This window comes from Myxocyprinus asiaticus, chromosome 22 (assembly GCF_019703515.2).
Source record: "Myxocyprinus asiaticus isolate MX2 ecotype Aquarium Trade chromosome 22, UBuf_Myxa_2, whole genome shotgun sequence".
In the NCBI taxonomy this organism is placed as follows: Eukaryota; Metazoa; Chordata; class Actinopteri; order Cypriniformes; family Catostomidae; genus Myxocyprinus; species Myxocyprinus asiaticus.
This window is the reverse complement of record NC_059365.1, coordinates 45,369,220-45,392,483: the sequence shown is the minus strand read 5'-3', so window position 1 is coordinate 45,392,483 and position 23,264 is coordinate 45,369,220. Positions and strand designations below refer to the sequence as shown.

The following is a 23,264-nucleotide window of genomic DNA, read 5'->3' as shown; positions in this document are numbered from 1 at the left end:
CAAGACCTCAGAAAAAAAAAAATGTTGACCACCACAAGTCTGGATCATCCTTGGGAGCAATTTCCAAATGGCTAAAGGTACCACGTTCATCTGTATAAACAACAGTACGAAAGTATACATGGGACCACGCAGCCATAATACCGCTCAGGAAGACGACACATTCTGTCGCCTAGAGATGAACGTAGCTTGGTGTGAAAAGTGCAAATCAATCCCAGAACAACAGCAAAGGACCTTGTGATGATGCAGGAGAAAACAGGTAGACAAGTATCTATATCCACAGTAAAACGAGTCCTATATCGACATAACCTGATAGGCTGCTCTGCAAGGAAGAAGCCACTGCTCCAAAACTGCCATAAAAAAGCCAGACTACAGTTTGCAAGTGCACATGGGGACAAAGATCTTACTTTTTGGAGAAATGTCCTCTGGTCTGATGAAACAAAACTGTAACTGTTTGGCCATAATGATCATTATTATGTTTGGAGGAAAAACGGTGAGGCTTGCAAGCCGAAGAACACCATCCCAACTGTGAAGCATGGAGGTGGCAGCATCATGTTGTGGGGGTGCTTTGCTGCAGGAGGGACTGGTGCACTTCACAAAATAGATGGCATCATGAGGAAGGAAAATTATGTGGATATATTGAAGCAACAACTGAAGACATCAGCCAGGAAGTTAAAGCTTGGTCGCAAATGGGTCTTCCACATAGACAATGACCCCAAGCATACCTCCAAAGTTGTAACAAAGTCAAGGTATTGGAGTGTCCATCACAAAATAAAATTTGTGGGCAGAACTGAAAAAGCATGTGCGAGCAAGGAGGCCTACAAACCTGACTCAGTTACACCAGTTCTGTCTGGAGGAATGGGCCAAAATTCCAGCAACTTATTGTGAGAAGTTTGTGGAAGGCTACCCAAAACATTTGAGCAAAGTTAAAAATTGAAAGGCAATGCTACCAAATACTAACAAAGCATATGTAATCTTCTGACCCACTGGGAATGTGATGAAAGAAATAAATACTGAAATAAATCATTCTACTATTATTCTGATATTCCACATTCTTAAAATAAATTAGTGATCCTAACAGACCTAAAACAGGGATTTTGTTTTCTACAATTAAATGTCAGGAATTGTGAAAAACTGAGTTTAAATGTATTTGGCTACAACTGTATGTAAATGGCATATAGGGGAGTTAACGTCTATTATGTCATTTGTGAAAGTAACGAGTTAATCACTACTTGAGCACTCTTTTAATTGGATAATTTCTTACTCAAGTAATTATTTATGTTAGTACTTTTACTTCTACTTGAGTAATTAGTTTTTTTTTTTTTTTTTGTTTTTTTTTTAAGTAATTGTACTTTTACTTGAGTACAGTTTTTGGCTACTCTACCCACCACTGGTGATAAGTAGGTGTTGATGTGGAGGCAGTCAGATGCAAATATCTACCACAAATGTCTATCACAGTGTGACATCACAATTTTTGGCAGCTTGGTTTCAACAAATGCTCTTTGCAGTGAGGAGGAAGTTTTGAGTTCTGAAACTTAAAGTATTTTTTTATTTTTTATTATTGTACAGTGACTCTTTTATATGTCAAAAGATCAAGGAAAATGCCATCCCTCATGTCATTACCCCTTTAAAATGAAGAAACTGAATACTTAGGAAATCAGCTTTTTTAATCAGAATGTTCCAGCAGAAATCAATATTAAAAAAAAATTGTTTCAGTGCTTGAAATAAAAATAACTACATTTAACTTAATGTCAATATAGGGTCCATTATTTAGTGAAATTCAGTGAAAAAAGTAAAGGGTCTGAATTATTTTTGAAAGACACTGAGATTCTGCTGTTGCACAGTACATTAGTAGTTAGTAAATAAACAGAACAAAAAACAGACCAGCCATTGGTTAAGAGTGAGAATAATTGTCAAACCTCTTGTTTTAAAGAAGATGCAGACAGACGCAGAGCTTCTTTCAGAAGAGCATACAGTCCAGCAACCACATGATTAAAGTTTTCCTCTGAGATTAAACCACTCTCTGAAATCACTCTCATAGAATCACTGCATTCCTGACCAGCAACAGCATTCACCACAGCTGAAAGAGAATAGCATATCACAGAACAAAACAGAACAGATTAGAATATTTATTGTCACATGACTGTGGTGGAAATTGTAACAGGTGCAAAAAAAAAAAAAAAAAAACACAGAACAACACAGATCATTAGCCATCAAGATACACTTAAAGGAAAAGTTCATCATATAGTTATTAGTACTGACAGGATTCTTCTGGAATTTGTTTTAATGGGGATGGCCAGATGGCAATATGAATAAATAAATAAACAAATAAAATAAATAAATACGAACCCGCACACACACAAAGGTGGCCAAAGTTTTGGAATAATGTACAGATTTTGCTCTTATGGAAAGAAATTGGTACTTTTATTCACCAAAGTGACATTCAGCTGATCACAATGTATAGTCAGGACATTAATAACGTGAAAAATTACAATTTGAAAAATTTTTTAAACTACTTCAAAGAATTCTCATCAAAAATCCTCCACGTGCAGCAATGACAGCTTTGCAGATCCTTGACATTCTAGCTGTCAGTTTGTCCAGATACTCAGGTGACATTTCACCCCACGATTCCTGTAGCACTTGCCATAGATGTGGCTGTCTTGTCGGGCACTTCTTACGCACCTTACAGTCTAGCTGATCCCACAAAAGCTCAATGGGGTAAAGATCCATAACACTCTTTTCCATTTATCTGTTGTCCAATGTCTCTTTACTGTTGTACATGAAACTGGTGTTGAGAGGGTAGAATTCAATGAAGCTGTCAGCTGAGGACATGTGAGGCGTCTATTTCTCAAACTAGAGACTCTGATGTACTTATCCTCTTGTTTAGTTGTATCTGGACCTTCCACATCTCTTTCTGTCCTTGTTAGAGCCAGCTGTCCTTTGTCTTTGAAGACTGTTGTGTGCACCTTTGTATGAAATGTTCAGTTTTTTTTGGCAATTTCAAGCACTGTATAACCTCCATTCCTCAAAACAATGATTGACTGATGAGTTTCTAGAGAAAGCCGTTTCTTTTTTTTTTTTACCTTAAGACATGCTAGTCTATTGCATCTGTGGCAACTCAAAAACAAACACAAACACAATGTTAAGCTTAATTTAATGAATCAAATATCTTTCAACTGTGTTTGATATAATGGCAAGTGATTTTGTAGTACTAAATGAGCAATTTAGTATGATTACTCAAGGATAAGGTGTTGGAGTGATGGCTGCTAGAAATGAGGCCTGTCTACATTTGATCAAAAATGATTTTTTTAAAATAGTGATGGTGCAGTTTTTTTTACATCAGTAATGTCCTGACTATACTTTGTGATCAGTTGAATGCCACTTTGGTGAATTAAAGTTCCAATTTCCTTCCGAAACAGCAAAATCTGTACATTATTCCAAACTTTTGGCTGCCAGTGTAGATCTTAAAATCCATTAGCAATATGACGAAGTCAGGGAAAGGAAAACTTTCAATTTTTTAAATAAAAAGGGGCCTGGAGGAGCCGATGCAATTGAATGTTCAAAAAACACAATGGACACTAAGGGCGAGAAGCTAATGACGGCCAAGAAAACGTCAAGTTCAGCAACTAGGGATGACGTTTTGGCAGCTATTAGCACACTGAATCCCATGGTGGATAAAAGGTTTGCCGAACTTAATAAGTCCATATCAAGCCTGAAAGCTGAACTTTCCTGACATTAATACCCATGTACCGACAACTGAGTAAGCCATGAAATCACATGAAAGTCGCAACGAGGAACTTGAGAGAATGTGCCTCAGTTTGGCAACTGATTAAAAAAAAAATCAGCAAGCTAAGACTGATGATTTGGAGGCACATTCACACCGGCAGAATTTGAGAAATGTTGGCATCAAGGAGAAAATGGAGAGTGGTAGACCAAGCGATTTCATGGCCAACCTGCTTTCAGAGATACTGGGAAAAGAGCACTTTTATAAACCCATACAAATTGATAGAGCCCACAGAAGTTCTACATAGACTTAAGATGGTAAACCCAGGCCAATCATTGTTTGACTACAGAACAAAAGAGCAAATACTACGGCTGGCAAGGGAAAAGAAGTCCCCACTACAGTATAATGGCTGCCAGGTTTCTATTTTCCCTGACTTGATGTCAGCACTGATGAGGCAATGGTAGCTCTTCTATGACATAAATGAAAAGTGCAAAAATGGAACATAATGCCTGATTAACACCGCATGCCGAAACAAAACAGAAGCAGTGCGTATTTCAGATGTATTTACATCGGAAGTAGAAGCAGGGCGTCAGCAGGAGGCAGCACGTGAGCAGTTTCAGCGCGAGTATTTTAGCTGTGCTGCTCAAGCTGAATTAAAATTAAAGTGACTATTGATGGACATCATGAAGATGAGTGTTTTTATTTTAATTACAGCTCATAGGGAAAAAAAATTAAATGACAAAAACAAAAATGTACTTATTTTAATTATTTAGCTTAAGCAGACATTAGGTTTTATAATTTAAAACTACAGTTTACTACAAGTCATAGCATTAAAATAAAACTGCCCTTTTATATACTATTACATTGAGAGCAGGTCTAAAGGGTTAACAGTAAAACCCATATACAACTGAGTGGGATGAATGGACTCAAGATGGCGCCGAGTATGGCTGCTGCGTTGCGAGCTCCGACACAACATAGCAATGGTTTGTTTGTTTTGTTTATAATTCTTATGTTTTTTGTCTTGGATGTTGTCTGCCTTATTGTCTACGACAGACAAACACTTTTGGACATTGGTTCAGCGATCTCACACCGAAAACCGGACTTCACATTCCTCAATGCCGACCCGCTGTTTACAAACACGCAAGCGGAGCCCTTTGTCTGGGCAGCACGGCCGCGGAAACGCAGGAGGAAAAGGGGAAACAGAGCCGGCGTTCTCATCAGAGTAAGACTCCGCGCAATTTGACCCCCGCTACCCACTATTCTACTGGCAAATGTTCAGTCTCTGGATAACAAGCTCTGCGAGCTGAAAGCGCGGATCTCTTTCCAACGAGAGACGAGGGACTGCTGCATTATCTGCCTTACGGAAACTTGGATGTCTGCGGAGATTCCAGACTCAGCCATTGAACCAGCGGGGTTCTCCATGCTCTGAGCGGACAGAGCGAAAGACCTCTCAGGTAAAACTAGAGGAGGTGGTGTATGTTTTATGATCAACAAATCCTGGTGTGATCAGAGGAACGTACATTCCATCAAGTCTTTCTGTTCTCCTGATCTGGAATTTCTTATGCTTCTGTGTCGACCATTCTGGCTACCGAGGGAATTCACAGCGGTCATTATCACTGCTGTGTACATTCCCCCACAAGCCGACACAGACCGGGCACTCAAGGAACTGTATGGGAGTATAAGTGAGCAGGAAACCGCGCACCCTGAGGCCGCGTTCATTGTGACCGGGGACTTTAATAAAGCCAGTTTAAAATCAGTCGCACCAAAATATCACCAGCACATTAGTTTCAACACACGAGGGGACCGGGTTTTGGACCATTGCTACTATCCGTTCCGGGATGGCTACAAATCCCTCCCCCGCCCACCATTTGGCAAATCGGACCACTCTTCCATTCTGCTTCTGCCCGCTTACAGGCAGAAATTGAAACAGGAAGCACCCACCCTCAGAACGATCCAGTGCTGGTCGGACCAATCAGACTCTACGCTACAAGACTGTTTTGATCGCACGGACTGGGAGATGTTCCGGTCCGCCTCTGATGACGACATCGAGCTTTACGCTGATAGCGTAATGTGTTTCATCAGAACGTGCGTAGAGGAAGTGATTCCGACCAGAACTGTGCGAATCTATCCGAATCAGAAGCCGTGGATCAATAGCGATGTTCACGCGGCACTTAATGTGCGGACCTCCGCTTTTAATTCCGGGAACGTGGAGGAGCATAAACAAGCCAGTTATGCCCTCCGAAAAACTATCAAAACAGCAAAACTCCAGTACAGGAGCAAGATTGAAGGACAGTTTAACACCACCAACTCTAGAAGCATGTGGCAGGGAATTAACATCATCACGGACTTTAAAGGGAATAAAAACTCCGCCATGAACACCGCTGCCTCTCTACCGGATGAGCTAAATACTTTTTATGCTCGTTTCGAGGGAAATAACACCGCCCTCGCGGAGAGAGCTCTCACGGCCGAAGCTACAGAGGTTAGTTCACTCTCCGTCTCTGTAGCGGATGTAACCCGATCCTTCCGACGGGTGAATATCCGCAAAGCCGCGGGTCCAGATGGCATTCCGGGCCGCGTCATCAGAGCGTGTGCGAACCAGCTGGCTGGTGTTTTTACGGACATTTTCAACCTTTCCCTCTCTTTGTCTGTAGTCCCCACATGCTTTAAAACATCCACCATTGTGCCTGTTCCAAAACAATCAAAAATAACTTGTTTAAATGACTGGCGTCCTGTTGCTCTGACCCCATCATCAGCAAATGTTTTGAGAGACTAATCAGAGATTACATCTGCTCTGTATTACCACTCAATCTTGACCCGCTGCAGTTTGCATACCGCAACAACCGCTCCACTGATGATGCCATTGCATCTACAATACACACTGCTCTCTCCCACCTGGAAAAAAAGAACACTTATGTGAGAATGTTGTTTGTAGACTACAGCTCAGCATTCAACACCATAGTGCCCTCCAAGCTAGATGAGAAACTCCGGGCTCTGGGCTTAAACAGCTCGCTGTGCAGCTGGATCCTGGACTTCCTGTCAAGCAGACGCCAGGTGGTTAGAATAGGCAGCAACATCTCCTCATCACTGACCCTCAACACTGGAGCCCCGCAGGGCTGTGTTCTCAGCCCACTACTGTATTCCCTGTACACACATGACTGTGTGGCAACACATAACTCCAATGCCATCATGAAGTTTGCTGATGACACGACGGTGGTAGGTCTGATCACTGACAATGATGAAACAGCCTACAGAGAGGAGGTGCACACTCTGACACACTGGTGTCAGGAGCACAACCTCTCCCTCAACGTCAGTAAGACAAAGGAGCTTGTGGTGGACTTCAGAAGAAAAGACAGAGAACACAGTCCAATCACCATCAATGGAGCACCAGTGGAGAGAGTCAGCAGCTTCAAGTTCCTGGGTGTCCACATCACTGAGGAACTCACATGGTCCGTCCACACTGAAGTCGTTGTGAAGAAGGCTCATCAGCGCCTCTTCTTCCTGAGACGGCTGAGGAAGTTTGGAATGAACCGCCACATCCTCACACGGTTCTACACCTGCACTGTGGAGAGCATCCTGACTGGCTGTATCTCCGCCTGGTACGGCAATAGCACCGCCTACAACCGCAAAGCACTGCAAAGGGTGGTGCGAACTGCCAAACACATCATCGGAGGTGAGCTTCCCTCCCTCCAGGAAATATATACAAGGCGGTGTGTGAAAAAATCTCGGAGGATCATCAGAGACTCCAGCCACCCGAGCCATGGGCTGTTCTCACTGCTACCATCAGGTAGGCGGTATCGCAGCATCAGGACCCGCACCAGCCGACTCCATGATAGCTTCTTCCCCCAAGCAATCAGACTTCTGAACTCTTGATCTCCCACGATCAAAATACATCAGCCCTGCACTTTATTACTCTTTTATCTCACACTGGACTGTCATAAATTATATTACTGTTATTATATTATGTCTCTCTTAACAACTGACTATCAACCGACAGCCTGAATGTCAATACAGTACAATACTGTACATTCTATATATATATATATATACTTTTTTTATATATATTTTTATTTTTAATTTTATTGAATAATGTGTATCTATATAGTAAAAAACAAAAAAACAAAAACAGCATATTGTATACTGTACAGTGTTATTATTTGTATATTGTTGAGTGTAATTATGTGTATAACAGATGTTTAAATTGTGTTGTGTTAATTTGATGTTTTAAGTTGTGTAATTATGTATAACAGATGTTTAAATTGTGTTGTGTTAATTTGATGTTTTAAATTGAGTGTAATTATGTGTATAACAGATGCTTAAATTGTGTTGTGTTAATTTGATGTTTTAAGTTGAGTGTAATTATGTGTATAACAGATGCTTAAATTGTGTTGTGTTAATTTGATGTTTTAAGTTGAGTTTAATTATGTATAACAGATATTTAAATTGCGTTGTGTTAATTTGATGTTATTGTAAATTGGTATATGTCTCATCACTGTCACGACTGCTATGTTGATCGGAACTGCACCCAAGAATTTCACACACCATTGCACTTGTGTATATGGCTGTGTGACAATAAAGTGATTTGATTTGATTTGATTTGATTTGTGTGTTACCAAATGTAAACAAATGCAAGCGACAGCACGTGTGGTCAGTAAATTTAAAATTGACCTCAGTCTTGTACTGAAAGACACTTGTATTAAAGTGATGTGTTGCTCTCAACTTTTTATAAGAATATCAGTGATGCTTGCAGAGGGAGTCAATCAACATCACAATAAATTAATCTGTACCTCTGAGCATGCCATCCCAAGATCTGCAGAACCACTGGTCTTTTGGGAGAGGAATAAAGGGTGGTTCCCAGCTCTGGCAGAGGCAGCACAGGTCTACCTTTGCGGCCCATGCACAAATGTTGACAGCGAGTGACTATTCGGCAAGGCCGCACACATTTTGGATAAGATAAATAGACTGTCTCCAAAAAATACAGAAATGCTGATATTCATAAAGAAAAACCTGCCTTTGCAACTTATTAATCACTTTACCTTGCTAAGTAAGATTGCAGTTCATTTTTGTGGCAGACTCCTCAATTTTGTTAATTCAGGAGCAGTTTGAATGCAGTGTTTCTATTTGTTTTTGTTAGTTTCTGTCAACAGTCACATATTGGACAATAAGTTTAACTTAAAACACCTGTGAGTTGCATAATTTCAGTTTGACATTAAGCCTTGTAGGCTGTTTAATAGGCAATTATATCCTAATATGGATAGTGTTTTGTGTAAGCCTTGTTTTTAAAGGCCTATATTAATGAATATTTATTGTGCTTGTTTGTTTGATTCTTAATTTAAACAATCTACAGCATTATTGTAAATAATATAAGAACCTTTAAAAAACAGTTAAAGGCAGTCAACAGAGCACTTACAAATAACTTATGTAAAGCTTGAATGATCGTATCGGGATCGGCCGATCATGATGACAAGAAATCGGTAATGGCTGTATTAATCATTTTCTTCTAGGCTACTGACACACTATTCATGGCTAGTATTAACAGTGATTGTATCAGAATGCACTTCACTATTACCGGTCGATTTGATTTTGAAAAATGTAATTAATATATTGAAACACAAAAAAACTCATCCAAAAATATTTATAAATTGAAAGTACACTTCAAATGAAACGAAAATATCAAAATAATGAAAAAACAAATCTTTAAAAATTTTACAACAATTTCTTTCACCAGCCCCTTTTGCAGTAACTTGAAAAAATCTAATATAAATATAAACATAACAATAATAAAATAAACCGTAACCTAAAGATAGTTTAACACAAATTTCATAAATATTTGTTTAATTAAAATGGCTACAACAGTGACTGTCATAGACATAATTTGACATCCCGCTGTATTTAAAGTTTAAACATGGACTTTATCACCACCTGCTGATAGAATCTCAAAACTGCAAATGCAGGAACTGAGTTTAGACTTTGCACTGCAAACATACCTTTTTTAATACATCTAAGCACAATGACCAATTTCTCAGGAAATTAGCAAATTGTTTTTTGCAGCATACATTTACATTTAGTCATTTAGCAGATGCTTTTGTCCAAAGCAATTTACATAGCAGTAACATAGCAAGCAATTTGTCATACAAAGTTCAACAACATCTACTACAGTGTTGTCTTGCCAAGCTCTCAAGGTGGCTGGAGTAGTATAGGTGCTAGTGCAGAAAGGAGGAGACAAAGTATATAAACTCAGCTTAAAAAAAAAAAAAAAAAAAAAACAACTTTCAACTGCTTTTATTTTCAGCAAACTTAACGAGTAAATATTTGTATGAACATAAAAAGATTCAACAACTAAGACATAAACTGAACAAGTTTCACAGACATGTGACTAACAGAAATGGAATAATGTGTCCCTTAACAATGGGGGGTGGTCAAAATAAAAAAATAACAGTCAGTATTTGGTGAGGCCACCAGCTGCATTAAGTACTGCAGTGCATCTCCTCATGGACTGCACCAGATTTGCCAGTTCTTGCTGTGAGATGTTACCCCACTCTTCCACCAAGGCACTTGCAAGTTCCCAGACATTTCTGGGGGGAATGGCCCTAGCCCTCACCCTCCGATCCTACAGGATCCAGATGTGCTCAATGGGATTGAGATCTGGGCTCTTCGCTGGTCATGGCAGAACACTGACATTCCTGTCTTGTAGGAAATCACGCACAGAACGAGCAGTATGGCTGGTGGCATTGTCAAGCTGGAGGGTCATGTCAGGATGAGCCTGCAGGAAGGGTACCACATAAGGGAGGAGGATGTCTTCCCTGTAACACACAGCATTGAGATTGCCTGCAATGACAACAAGCTTAGTCCGATGATGCTGTGACACATTGCCCCAGACCATGACGGACCCTCCACCTCCAAATCGATCCCACTCCAGAGTACAGGCCTCGGTGTAACGCCCATTCCTTCGACGATAAATACACGTCCGACCATCACCCCTGGCGAGACAAAACCGCGAATCGTCAGTGAAGAGCACTTTTTGCCAGTCCTGTCTGGTCCAGCAAAGGTGGGTTTGTGCCCATTGGCGACGTTGTTGCCGTCTGGTAAGGACCTGCCTTACAACAAGCCTACAAGCCCTCAGTCCAGCCTCTCTCAACCTATTGCGGACTGTCTGAGCACTGATGGAGGGATTGTGCGTTCCTGGTGTAACTCGGGCAGTTGTTGTTGCCATCCTGTACCTGTCTCTCAGGTGTGACATTCGGATGTACCGATCCTGTGCAGGTGATGTTACACATTGTCTGCCATTGCGAGGACGATCAGCTCTCCTTCCTGTCTCCCTGTAGCGCTGTCTTAGGCATCTTACAATACGGACATTGCAATTTATTGCCCTGGCCACATCTGCAGCATGCCTAAGGCACGTTCACGCAGATGAGCACTGACCCTGGGCATCTTTCTTGTGGTGTTTTTCAGAATCAGTAGAAAGGTCTCTTTAGTGTCCTAAGTTTTTATAACTGTGACCTTAATTGCCTACCGTCTGTAAGCAGTTAGTGTCTTAATGACCGTTCCACAGGTGCATGTTCATTAATTGTTTATGGTTCACTGAACAAGCATAGAAAACATCGTTTAAACCCTTTACAATAAAGATCTGTAAAAAGGATTTTTACAAAATTATCTTTAAAATACAGTGTCCTGAAAAAGGGACGTTTCTTTTTTTGCTGAGTTTATATACACTGGCGGCCAAAAGTTTTTCTTTTTATCTTTTACTGTTTCGGAAAGGAAATTGGTACTTTAATTCACTAAAGAGGCATTCAACTGATCACAAAGTATAGTCAGGACATTACTGATGTAAAAAAACAGCACCATCACTATTTGAAAAAAAGACATTTTTGATCAAATCTAGACAGGCCCCATTTCTAGCAGCCATCACTCCAACACCTTATCCTTGAGTAATCATGCTACATTGCTAATTTGGTACTAGAAAATCACTTGCCATTATATCAAACACAGCTGAAAGCTATTTGGTTTGTTAAATGAAGCTTAACATGGTCTTTGTGTTTGTTTTTGAGTTGCCAAAGTATGCAATAGCATGTATTAAAGGTCAATATTAGGTCAAACATGGCAAAGAAACAGCTTTCTCTAGAAACTCGTCAGTCAATTATTGTTTTGAGGAATGAAGGCTATACAATGCTTGAAATTGCCAGAAAACTGAAGATTTCATACAAAGGTGTACACTAGTCTTCAAAGACAAAAGGACAACTGACTCTAACAAGGACAGAAAGAGATGTCGAAGGCCCAGATACAACTAAACAAGAGGATAAGTACATCAGAGTCTCTAGTTTGAGAAATAGATGCCTCACATGTCCTCAGCTGACAGCTTCATTGAATTCTACCTGCTCAACACCAGTTTCATGTACAACAGTAAAGAGAAGACTCAGGGTTGCAGGCCTTATGGGAAGAATTGCAAAGAAAGCGCCACTTTTGAAACAGAAAAACAAAAAGAAAAGGTTAGAGTGGGCACAGAAACACAGACATTGGACAACAGATAATTGGAAAAGAATGTTATGGATCTTAACCCCATTGAGCTTTTGTGGGATCAGTTAGACTGTAAGGTGCGTGAGAAGTGCCCGACAAGACAGCCACATCTATGGCAAGTGCTACAGGAAGCGTGAGTCACCCGAGTATCTGGACAAACTGACAGCTAGAATGCCAAGGATCTGCAAAGCTGTCATTGCTGCACGTGTAGGATTTTTTGATAAGAACTCTTTGAAGTAGTTTATGAAGTTCTGAAAAAAAAAAAAAAAAATAATAATTCAAACTGTAATAGTATTTTTTACGTTATTAATGCCCTGACTATACATTGTGATCAGTTGAATGCCACTTTGGTGAATAAAAGTACCCATTTCTTTCCATAAGAGCTAAATCTGTACATTATTCCAAACTTTTGGCCGCCAGTGTGTGTGTATGTGTGTGTATATATATATAAACAAACATTTGTAAAAAGTGGAAGTCAAGTTCAATAGTAAGTGCAATTAGTGGTTAAGCGCTCGTGGAACAGAAGTGTTTTCAGCTGGTTCTTGAATGTTGAGATGGTATCAGCAGATCATGAAGGTTGGAAGCTCATTCCACCACAGTGAAACAGAGAAAGTGAAAGATTGTGAAATAGACTTTGAGCCTCTTTGTGATGGGACCACCAGGTGCTGCTCGTTCATAGACCGCAGAGAGTGAGTTGGATTATAGACCTGGAGAAGTGAATTGAAGTAAGAGGGTACAGTTCCATTAGCTGTCCTAGGCCAGATTGAAAGCCTTGAATTTGATGCGGGCAGCTACTGGTAGCCAGTTAAGTGAAATCAAGAGGTGGGTGACATGAGCCGTTTTTGGCTGACTGAAGACCAGACGTGCTGCTGCATTCTGGACCATCTGTGGTGGCTTAAATGTGGCACTTTATTTACATACATTACACCCCCAATTTGCGCACATACACACACAAACACTCCCTCCCACGGCCTCTTGCACTTTGCGCTCTCACGAAAATTGGTTTAGATGCTGCATGGTCGTAGCGCATTTTCCACGTAACCTATCAAATTAGCGCAAACACTCCCTCCCACGGCCTCTTGCACTTTGCACTGGCACAAAAATTGCACTTAGAATTTGCACTTGCACAAAAATTGGTGAAGACACTACGTACGGTCGTAGTGCATATTCCGCGTAACCTATAAATGTTAACTTTTTTTTTTACTGTTACTTTTACTGTTCTTAATCAGTTGACTTACATCTGCATCCCAACTAAAAAAATAAATAAATTAAATTTTTAAAAAAAAAAATCAATGCTTTACTTTCAACTGGGCATTTCAATGTGTCATGTGATGGTATTGTTTTCTATCATTTGTTTCCATGTTGTGCCATTTTTACAACAGTTAACATTTACAGCAGCCAGAAGATGGATGAGCTAGTTCATTACACAGAAGACAGCTAACAAGTGATGTTGTGTAACCTGTTAAAAGTTTGTGTGAACACGCTGTTAATAAACTAGGTAAACTAAGAAATCGCCTACCCTCAGTCATTCTACATGGTGTCAGAATTCACGGATGGCGGACATGGATTGTAGACACATTATGGTGAAGTTTTATCACCCAGTGAGCTTCTTCCGACCTTCCAACAGAATGGATGGACTGGAGACAGCTCTTTCAAAGATTCCGGTCAGCCACGAAGCTTGACAAAGAGGACAGAGAAGCGCAAGTGAGTTGTCTCATTTATGTCATAGGGAGTGAGGTTGAAAACATATACAAATCATTCATGTTCGCTGAGGAGATAAAGAGAAATTACTTTACCATAGTCCTGGGAAAGCAAAGCCAGAGACTCCTCATGCGGCTCATGAGGTTTAAACCTAAGGCAGAGCACGCACCAGGCAAAACACTGGTGGTTGCGGACACACTGTCTAGAAGTCCACAGAATCACTCCACAGAGGAAACGGAGACACACACTGACGTGGTATGTTATGTGGCTGAAGTTATGGGGGGTCTAACTGTGACAGCCCTCAAAATGGACTGCATCAGGTTAGCCACGGCAGTGGATAGTGAGTTGCAGACAAGAAGCAAGCTGATTAAAGCTGTCTGGCCACAACATGCGAGTCAGATTCCTACGCCAGCAAGGGAGTACATAATCACAAAAGGTGAACTCTCTGAGCATGAGAAAATAATCTGGGGGAGAAGAATTGCTGTGCCAAGAACAATGAGGAAAGAAATTCTAGAAAAGATATACAAGGGTGACCAAGGCCTAACAAAATGCAGATAGCGAGCAAAGGACTCTGTTTGGTGGCCGGAAATTTTGATGGACATAAAGAATGCTGTGATGTCATGCCACGCATGCAGTGAAAATAGAAATACCCAGCAGAAAGAGCCTTTGATCTCTACACCTCTCCCTGATCAGCCCTGGAAAAGACTAGCACTCAATCTCTGTGAGCACAACAAACAAAACTACTTAATTGTATCGGACTACTACTCAATGTTCCTGGAAATACTACACTTACCTACTACCACAACAGCACAGGTTACTCATAAACTGAAAGCAATCTTTGCCAGATTCGGTATTCCAGATGAGGTAGTGAGTAACAACGGCCCTCAGTTTAGCATTTTGGAATTTCGTGATCTGGCTGAACAACTGGATTCCACAGGCATGCAGAGAGGGCAGTTCAAATCACCAAAAGAATTCCGAAGCAGACAGATCCTCTTTACACCCTGATGTGCAATAGGTCCACTTCCTGTGCCACCACAGAATTCAGTCCTGCTGAGCTTCTCATGGGCAGAAATATCAGGACTACTTTGCCCACCACAGAAAAGCACCTTCATCCCAGGCCAAACAGTAAGAGCGTCAAACAGAATCACAATCAGCTTTATTGCCAAGTATGCTTACACATACAAGGAATTTGTCTTGGTGACAGGAGCTTCCATTGTACAACAATACAAAAACAGCAGCAAGACATAGATAATAATAAATAATAATTAGACATACACACACATACATACACATACGTAGTGCAAATCTAATACAAATCTGTTATCTGTTATGTATAGTGCAAATACAATGTTATGTACATTGCAAATGTTTTTTTTTTTATTTTTTTATTTTTTCTCAGGAGGAATGAAATGGCAGAAGAGGTTGGATGTGTTGGATAAATACAAAAAACACTAAACTGTGTACTGCACATATTTATTGCTCAATGGGGCAATTTAACTGTTCATGAGATGGATAGCCTGAGGGAAAAAACTGTTCCTGTGCCTGACGGTTCTGGTGCTCAGAGCAACCAATAATCCTCTCAACAGTCCGAACTGTCCTTTGTAGCCCATGTGTGTCTCCCACTTCAGGTCCTGTGAGATGGTAGTGCCCAGGAACCTGAATGACTCCACTGCTGCCACAGTGCTGTTTAGAATGTTTCTCCTAAAGTCCAAAATCATCTCCACCGTTTTGAGCGTGTTCAGCTCAAGGTTGTTTTAACTGCACCAGACAGCCAGCTGTTCAACCTCCCTTCTGTATGCAGACTCATCGTCATCTCGGATGAGGCCGATGACAGTGGTGTCATCTGCAAACTTCAGGAGCTTGACAGAGGGATCCTTAGCGATGCAGTCATTGGTGTAGAGGGAGAAGAGTAGTGGGGAGAGCACACATCCCTGGGGAGCACCAGTGCTGATTGTACAGGTGCTGTAAGTGAGTTTCCCCTGTCTCAAGCTGCTGCCTGTCCATCAGAAAGCTGGTAATTCACTGACAGATAGACATGGGAACAGAGTTGGTGTAATTTATTCTGGAGTACAGCTGGGATGTTGGTGTTGAAAGCCGAACTGAAGTCCACAAAAAGGATCCTTGCATATGTCAAGGACAAGTATGAGAAAGTCAGACAAGCCTGTCTGGCAACATTGCACCCCTGTGACATGGTTCATACCAAGCATGATCATGAGAAAATCTGGGCCTCGCCTGCAGTCATCACACAGGGAAGTGCAACACCTCGCTCGTACCTCATTGAGATTGAAAAAGGAGCAATGCTGCATCTTAACAGATGCCACCTCCAGACTATGCCAACTCCACAAGCTAACCAAAGCACACTTCACACACAAGAGGTACTGTAAGAAGCAAACACACACAGATACAAGAGAGACTGAACCACCTACTCTGAATGTGGAGACACCCCCCACATCTAAAAGTGTACTGGTACTTACCAGGTCTGGGACGGTCGGTAAGCCTGTTACCAGGCTAGACCTATAACAAACAGTGACTGTTATAGAATAGTTACATATTCACATAGAAAAAAAGGAAGACCAAACAAAAAATGTATTCAAATGTTGAAATTTTCAGTTACATGCTGTGGTTCATTAGGAAGCATGAGAACAGTTCTGGGTTTGACTTCAAAGTGTAAAGTGTTCTGAATAACCTCCCCCCCCCCAAACAGAAAGATGTCATGTGATGGTATTGTTTACTATCATTCATTCATTTCCACGTTGCACAATTTTTACGACAGTTAACATTTATGGCAGGCAGAAGAGGGCTGAGCTAGTTCATTACACAGAAGAGAGCTAACAAGTGATGTATAACCTGTTACAAGTATATGTGAACACATTGTTAATAAACTAGGTAAACTAAGAAATCACCTACCCTCAGTCATTCTACACAGTGGGACAAAAAATTGCAATATTACTGGAAAAGTATCTATGTGTATTGTGCACAATATAATAATATGACTTATTACCACCTAGCAAACAGGGGACGTCCGCTTAGGTCGGCATTTGGTCATTTTTGTAACATTCGCTGCAAGACGTTTCCAGAACATTTTGGACGTTCGCAACAAGTCCCATTTTTGTCTGGGCAAAACATTATGAAAATGACATTCAGGGGACGTCAGCGAACGTCCCCATTTCGTCCCTAAAATAACATTTGTCTTTGTTCCCACAACGTTCAGAAAATGACATTCGGGGGACGTCACCAAACGTCCCCAATTCGTCCCTAAAATAACATTCGTCTTTGGTTCCACAACATTCTGAAAATAATGTTCAGAGGACATCAGCAAACGTCCCCGTTTCATCACTAATATAACATTCATCTTTGGTCCCACAACACACGTTTTCACAACATTCAGTGATCTTACAAGAATTATTTTAATTGTAAGGATGCAATTTACAGATTTGTTACTTGCCTTCAAACATGAGCTAAACGCATCCATCCGTAATCCGTATCTTGCCTTTTTTTTTTTTTTTTTTTTAGACCTACCTTGTTAATTTTTCAGCAAATTGTTTTACAGATTACAGAAAGAAAACTTAGTTTTAGGTTTGAATTAAGCCTACGGGAGGAATCAGAGGTAAACGAGGAGCTTGAATCAGCTGGCAACTGGACACACAGCACGTTTTCCAAACTGCATTTTTGCATCCTAGAAGGGCACTGCGGGAAATGACACCACTCAAAGGGTCGTTCCAAACTAAAGTAAGAAATGTTTTCATTAATTCAGGGCCCTACCGCAAGAATGTTAGCGAAGGGTACAATCACATGCTCCCTTCAAAGTGCCCACATCAAGAGCTCTGTCCTTTGGAGCGAGTATAAGGCATAGGGATGATCACTTTCGATTGGAATTCGCCCACAAACACAAACACTGCCAGACAGACACGCCTAAACACCTGCGCGAGCGCCTTTAAAAATTGGAATTCTGTGCATGCGCAACTTTTGAATCTCTGAGGCCAACTGTCAGTCGACGTGTCTTTAGGAAAAGATAAGCGTAAATACATTTTTATTCAACATTTTACACAGTGGTTTGTACATATATCATTGAGTATCACTTTATAGTTTAAATATAGGGGTGAACTCTTTAAATCTGTAACTTTGAGACTTGTTACATAAGCCTGTAATTTGTTTATTATTATACATTCATTTGTGATTGCACCAGTGTGATTTGGCTGTTTACAGTAGACTTAAGATTTATGTATTGCAGAAAAAAAGTTTACTCTAAAGATTGATGTGTTAGCAAATGTATTTTTTTCTTTTTTTTTTAACAAATAAAATGAACTATACTTGCTGTGTGTTTGATAATTTATTACATATATAGGCTGATTTTTTCATTAATGTATTTGGGATTTTAAAATGGAAAGTGAAAATGTGTGGATTGTATAGCATAGTTTTACCCAACTGAAATCAACAGTTTCAATATAAGGCAAGCAAATCATTTGGATCGACTTTATATGTTTTCAATTACGTTAATGACGTTCAAATGACTGGTAGCGAACGTCTCTTAAAGGTCCCCCGCTGGAAGTCCTTTGAACGCCCCCTTAATAAACGTCCTTTTGACGTCTAAAGGACCCTACTGGAAGACGTTCTGGGGACCTTTTTTTGGTTAGCTGGGTAGTTTGACATGCCAGCCTAAGAATTTCATGAGATATATTTTTTTGCCATTCAACTTTCAACTAAAATTGTTAAGATGAAAATATAATTTGTAATGGGTAAAACTGTTAGAAGCATTTTCATATGTAGACTCAAGACTTTTGGAACACCACTGTTTACATAACCTCCACTGCAGACACGCATACATACACACAAGTAGACACAATGTTAGCAAACACTGCAGACACATATCAGGATCAATGACAACACACAGGATATAATAATGACTCTGACCTGTGAGTAACTGTGTGAATGTGTCTCTGTCCAGATCCTTCATGTGTTTAGACAGCAGCTCTACTTCAGCAGGAACTCTGCCTCCAAACAAACTCACTGTATCACTCATCTTCATATAAGCAGAAGACGCCATTTCTTACTCACTGCTCCTCAAGAAAGCTCGTGTACTCTCCCTGCTATCTTAAACACAGATTAAAGTCGTTCAAACAGATTTATACATGAATGCTCACCACTTCCATGTCAGTCATGTGACTAACTCCTCCTTTCCTTTTACGGCTGTTGGCAAACCAATGCTTTGGGAAAAGCATTCCCGCCACCTAATGGTCTGGAGCGTGACTTTTCAGAAAATAATCAGTCTTCTAAGTACAAATACAAAATCAGTTCTCACAACCTGGACCAACATTGAGAGTCCCAACGTGCAATCAAAAGTCATACAAGCGCTTGCAGTCTTCACGTCTATTTGCACACTGTGGCCAAACGCCGGAAATATTTAAGAAACGTGGATTTTTTTTTTATTTATTTTTTTTTTATTTTTTTTTTTAGAATAATGCGAATTGTACAACAAGAGTACATATAACAATACATGTCAGGGGTTTATATTCAATATTACATGAAAAAGCAACAAAAAAATACATTAAAAAAAGAGTTTGTACATAGTAAATAATTGCATAGTTCGAATTGTTTTCACATTTTTTCTTTTAGAAATAGTTTCCAAATATGTTATAATTTCAATTTTAAATTGTTAAAAAACAGGTATTTTTTCAGCTCATTTGACTTTGTGTATATAAGAACGTGTTATAATAATAATTAAATCACATATAAATTCTAGATTTTTATCTTTATCAATTGAGAAACACTTTAACAATACATCACTTTCTACAAAATTAACAATAATACAAGCTTCTTTTTGAGAATTATTTTCTAACTCTCTCCAAAATATTTGTACCTTAGGACACTCCCAAAATAAACGATTAATAGTCTCAGGGGCACTTTTACAAAAACACAAATATCTTTCACATTAACTTTAAAGTGCTGTACCACCAGTGTCTTAACTGGGTATACTTGATGTACAATCTTATAGGAAACCTCCTTCACTTTATTTGCAATACAATACTTGTAAGGTGTCATCCACATTTTACTCCAATCAAACTGTTTTTGTTTTTTTCAACAGAAAATTCCATTTAGCTGTAATAGCAGGAATATCTTTTGTTTGCATAAGGGAACGTCAAAAAATATTATTACATTCATAACTGGAAAAAAACCTTGCCGTGCAACTTAATACAGGAAGTAAACTCTTCAGCTGTTTCTAATGAAAAATTGTGAAAAATGAAATTACTTGTGAAACCAACAAAAATAGCAATGGACTAATTGGACAGCCCTGTCAAATTCCTCTTTTAATTTTCAAATCTATGGGAAATTCCATTAGCCACTTTTACAGATCTGTTAATCTTATTATATAGGATTTTAATAACTTTTTGAAAATAGTCCCCAAATCCAAAACATTCAAGGGTCTTAAAAATAAAATCATGTTCAATTGTGTCGAAGGCCTTGTAAAAATCGATAAATAAGATACAACTATTTTCATTAATAACTTCACTATAATCTATAAGATCTAATATAAACCAAATGTTATTGCAAATATGTCTTCCTTTTATAAACCCTGACTGTAATTCATCAATAATTGAATCTAATCCTGTTTTCAGCCTTACTGCAAATATGGATGCAATAATCTTTCCATCATTATTGATTAAGGTGATGGGTCGCCAATTATCTAATAATAATGGGTCTTTGTCAGGCTTTGGAATTAAAGTTATTAGGCTTTGTGTCATTGAGGGTGGCAAGACACCCAGATGAATAGACTCCTTAAAGACCATTAAAAGGAATTCAGCCAGATCTTCTTGAAAGACTTAAAAAAATTCAGCAGTTAGGCCATCATTACCAGGGGACTTATTTAATTGTAGTTTTTTTAATCGCTGTTTAAACTTACAGAATTGATATTTCTTTATCGCAGATGGCTTTAAATTCTTCATCAGCATTAACAATATTATATTTTAAGGGCTTAAAAAAAATCACCTATTTTGTCTACAGAATATATATTGCTCTAATATAATTTACCATAAAAATTTGAAAAATATTTTGAAATTATAATAGTCTTGTGTTTCATGGCCATTAACATTAAGCTTCTTAATAGATGTGTAGTCAACATTCCCTTTTCTCCAAATTATAAAAACATCTAGAATTGTTTTCACCTTCTAACCAACGTCGTCTTGATCTAACATAAATGAGAGAAAATTAATCTAATTGAGCCTGTAAATGGGTTAACATATGCAAATTCCTGTCAGCATTATCATCTTTGATGCTACAAATTTTCTTAATAATTTCTTCCTCTATTGACTTAATGGACTTTGCCATTTCTTTGCCTCTTTTAATTGCACTCTGTCTTATCCTATATTTAATAAACTCCCAAACACGTGGATACGAAGGCAAGTCCAAAACCGCAAGTGAGGATTTAGATCTTTTTCACAGACTGTGATGACGCGTTTCCGCCTTATTTAGCAGCGTAAATCTCGCAATTTTTTTATGTGATACATTTTTAAATATTGAGTGTAAATTTATAACATTATGCTTTGTGTTATATTACCCTGGAATTAGTTTTTTAAAATGAATGACCACAGCTGTGAGGGGGTTTCTATTACAACTGCTGAGAGAGTGACAGTAAATTTTGCATCTTCTCCCATCTGACTATGTTAATCCACCGCTCTCTATTTTGTTTTATTCTTCTGGAAAGTCATTCAAATGTAATAATGGATTTTTTCTTTTGCTCTTAGAGCAAATGGGTAAGTGAAAATAATATTTGCTGTGATCTCCAATTCACTGCTGTCGAAGTTTACCATGCAATAGTTTACCTCCGCGTTCCAAAACCCGGAGTGTGAAAAAAGGTCTATTGGGCCAGGGCCAAGTATTCAAGAGTATATGAAGTGCTGCTAAAAATTTTTAAGGATACAGACTTGAGGAACAACATTTAAGAATTTAATTGTTTTTTTCTCAACATCAGTGCTCCACACTCCAACACTACTGATGGCGGAAATGCATCATAAGCTGGTTTGCCAACCGCAATAAAACATTAAAGAAGATGGGGTGTGACGTAAATGGCGGAGGACGTATGATGCTCGCGCTTGTCTAAATAAATACACAGACCGCATAAAACAACAGGTATGTGTGAAATATAAACACATAATTACCAGTAATTGATTTGTAATGTTTTCAGAGATCAATTATTTGGCATGTCATTGTGTGTAAATCTTCACTAATGAGTTGTGAGCGGAGGTGTAATGCTAATAGCTAATATTATCAAACACGACCTGCTGCAAATCAATGCAGTCATTTCAGTGGTATTTCTACTAAATTAATTACATAAGTTATTTATTCTTCATCAGATCAGTGAGTCTGGATGTAATGGGTGATTATTTATGAGATCTGTTGTGGTTTACCATGCTGACTGGTCTGCTAGCACAGTCTATTATTCCCTTTCATCAGAAAATACACAATAAGTCGCATATTTCATTCAGTAATCAGCTAATCATCATAAATATCCGATTCTAACTGCAGTTTATATCATAATATAAAGGACAAAAAATTGAACCTTCATAAATATGCTCTGATAAATTGTCATTTATATAATGATATACAATACAAGTTAAGTTCGATCAAAATACAGGACATTTCACTCGATAAACATTGAACTTTGAAAAGAATATTCCAGGTTCAATACAAGTTAAGCTCAATTGAAAGCATTTGCGGCATTTTATTTATTACAACCTCAATTTAATTATCAAAAATATCCTTTAGTTACTGTCATGTACTGACTCAAGTGATCCAGGTTCGTTGTGTATGTGCATGCGCACTGTCGCTTGAGGCTTCCCAAGTGTCTGTCTGAAGGCAAGAAGCCGCAGAGATTCTCAGCCGGAGGCAATTAAACTGTAACAAATTATCGGCGAAAATATCATTGGTAATTCCATTATCAGTGCGATAATAATATTTGGATTTTCCTGGTTATCGGCCAATAATAAATTGTGTATGTCTAATATAATGTTATGTTAAAAGAAATCAAAGACTATTTGACCATAAGAAATTTAGTCGAACTATTTCCCTTGGCCCTTCTGATAAGATTCTGATCTGATCTAGTTTCCAGATGTCTGAGGACGTCTATGAGAAGTTCCTTGCTCCAGAGGAGCCGTTTCCACTGCTGTCACAGCGAGGAAACTTCAGTGAAGATGCCACACTGGACATCAGTGACTTTGGGTGTCAGCTGTCATCATGTCACCGAACAGACCCATTGCATCGCTTTCACAGCAACAGGTGAATGACTGCTTATCAGGCCAGACGATATTAATGAAATAATTGGTCAGGAGGATCTGAC

General features: G+C 39.2%; 2 protein-coding genes across 3 annotated transcripts in view; one reads left to right on the top strand and one right to left on the bottom strand.

The window, feature by feature from the left end:
• The window catches only part of commd5 (COMM domain containing 5), a 52,781-nt gene extending 33,669 nt beyond the window's left edge, over nt 1–19,112 (bottom strand). The window contains exons 1-2 of the mRNA XM_051650441.1: nt 18,845–19,112; nt 1,917–2,077 (exon numbers count right to left, since the gene is read on the bottom strand). Coding sequence (XP_051506401.1) covers nt 1,917–2,077; nt 18,845–18,977 — 294 coding nt within the window. The 5' untranslated portion in view covers nt 18,978–19,112. The remainder of the gene's footprint in view (nt 1–1,916; nt 2,078–18,844) is intronic.
• Nucleotides 19,113–21,905: 2,793 nt separating this feature from the next.
• The window catches only part of LOC127413325 (protein FAM199X), a 46,278-nt gene continuing 44,919 nt past the window's right edge, over nt 21,906–23,264 (top strand). For both annotated transcript variants that reach the window (XM_051650367.1, XM_051650368.1), the window contains exons 1-2: nt 21,906–22,057; nt 23,030–23,203. In XM_051650367.1, coding sequence (XP_051506327.1) covers nt 23,037–23,203 — 167 coding nt within the window. In that variant the 5' untranslated portion in view covers nt 21,906–22,057; nt 23,030–23,036. The remainder of the gene's footprint in view (nt 22,058–23,029; nt 23,204–23,264) is intronic.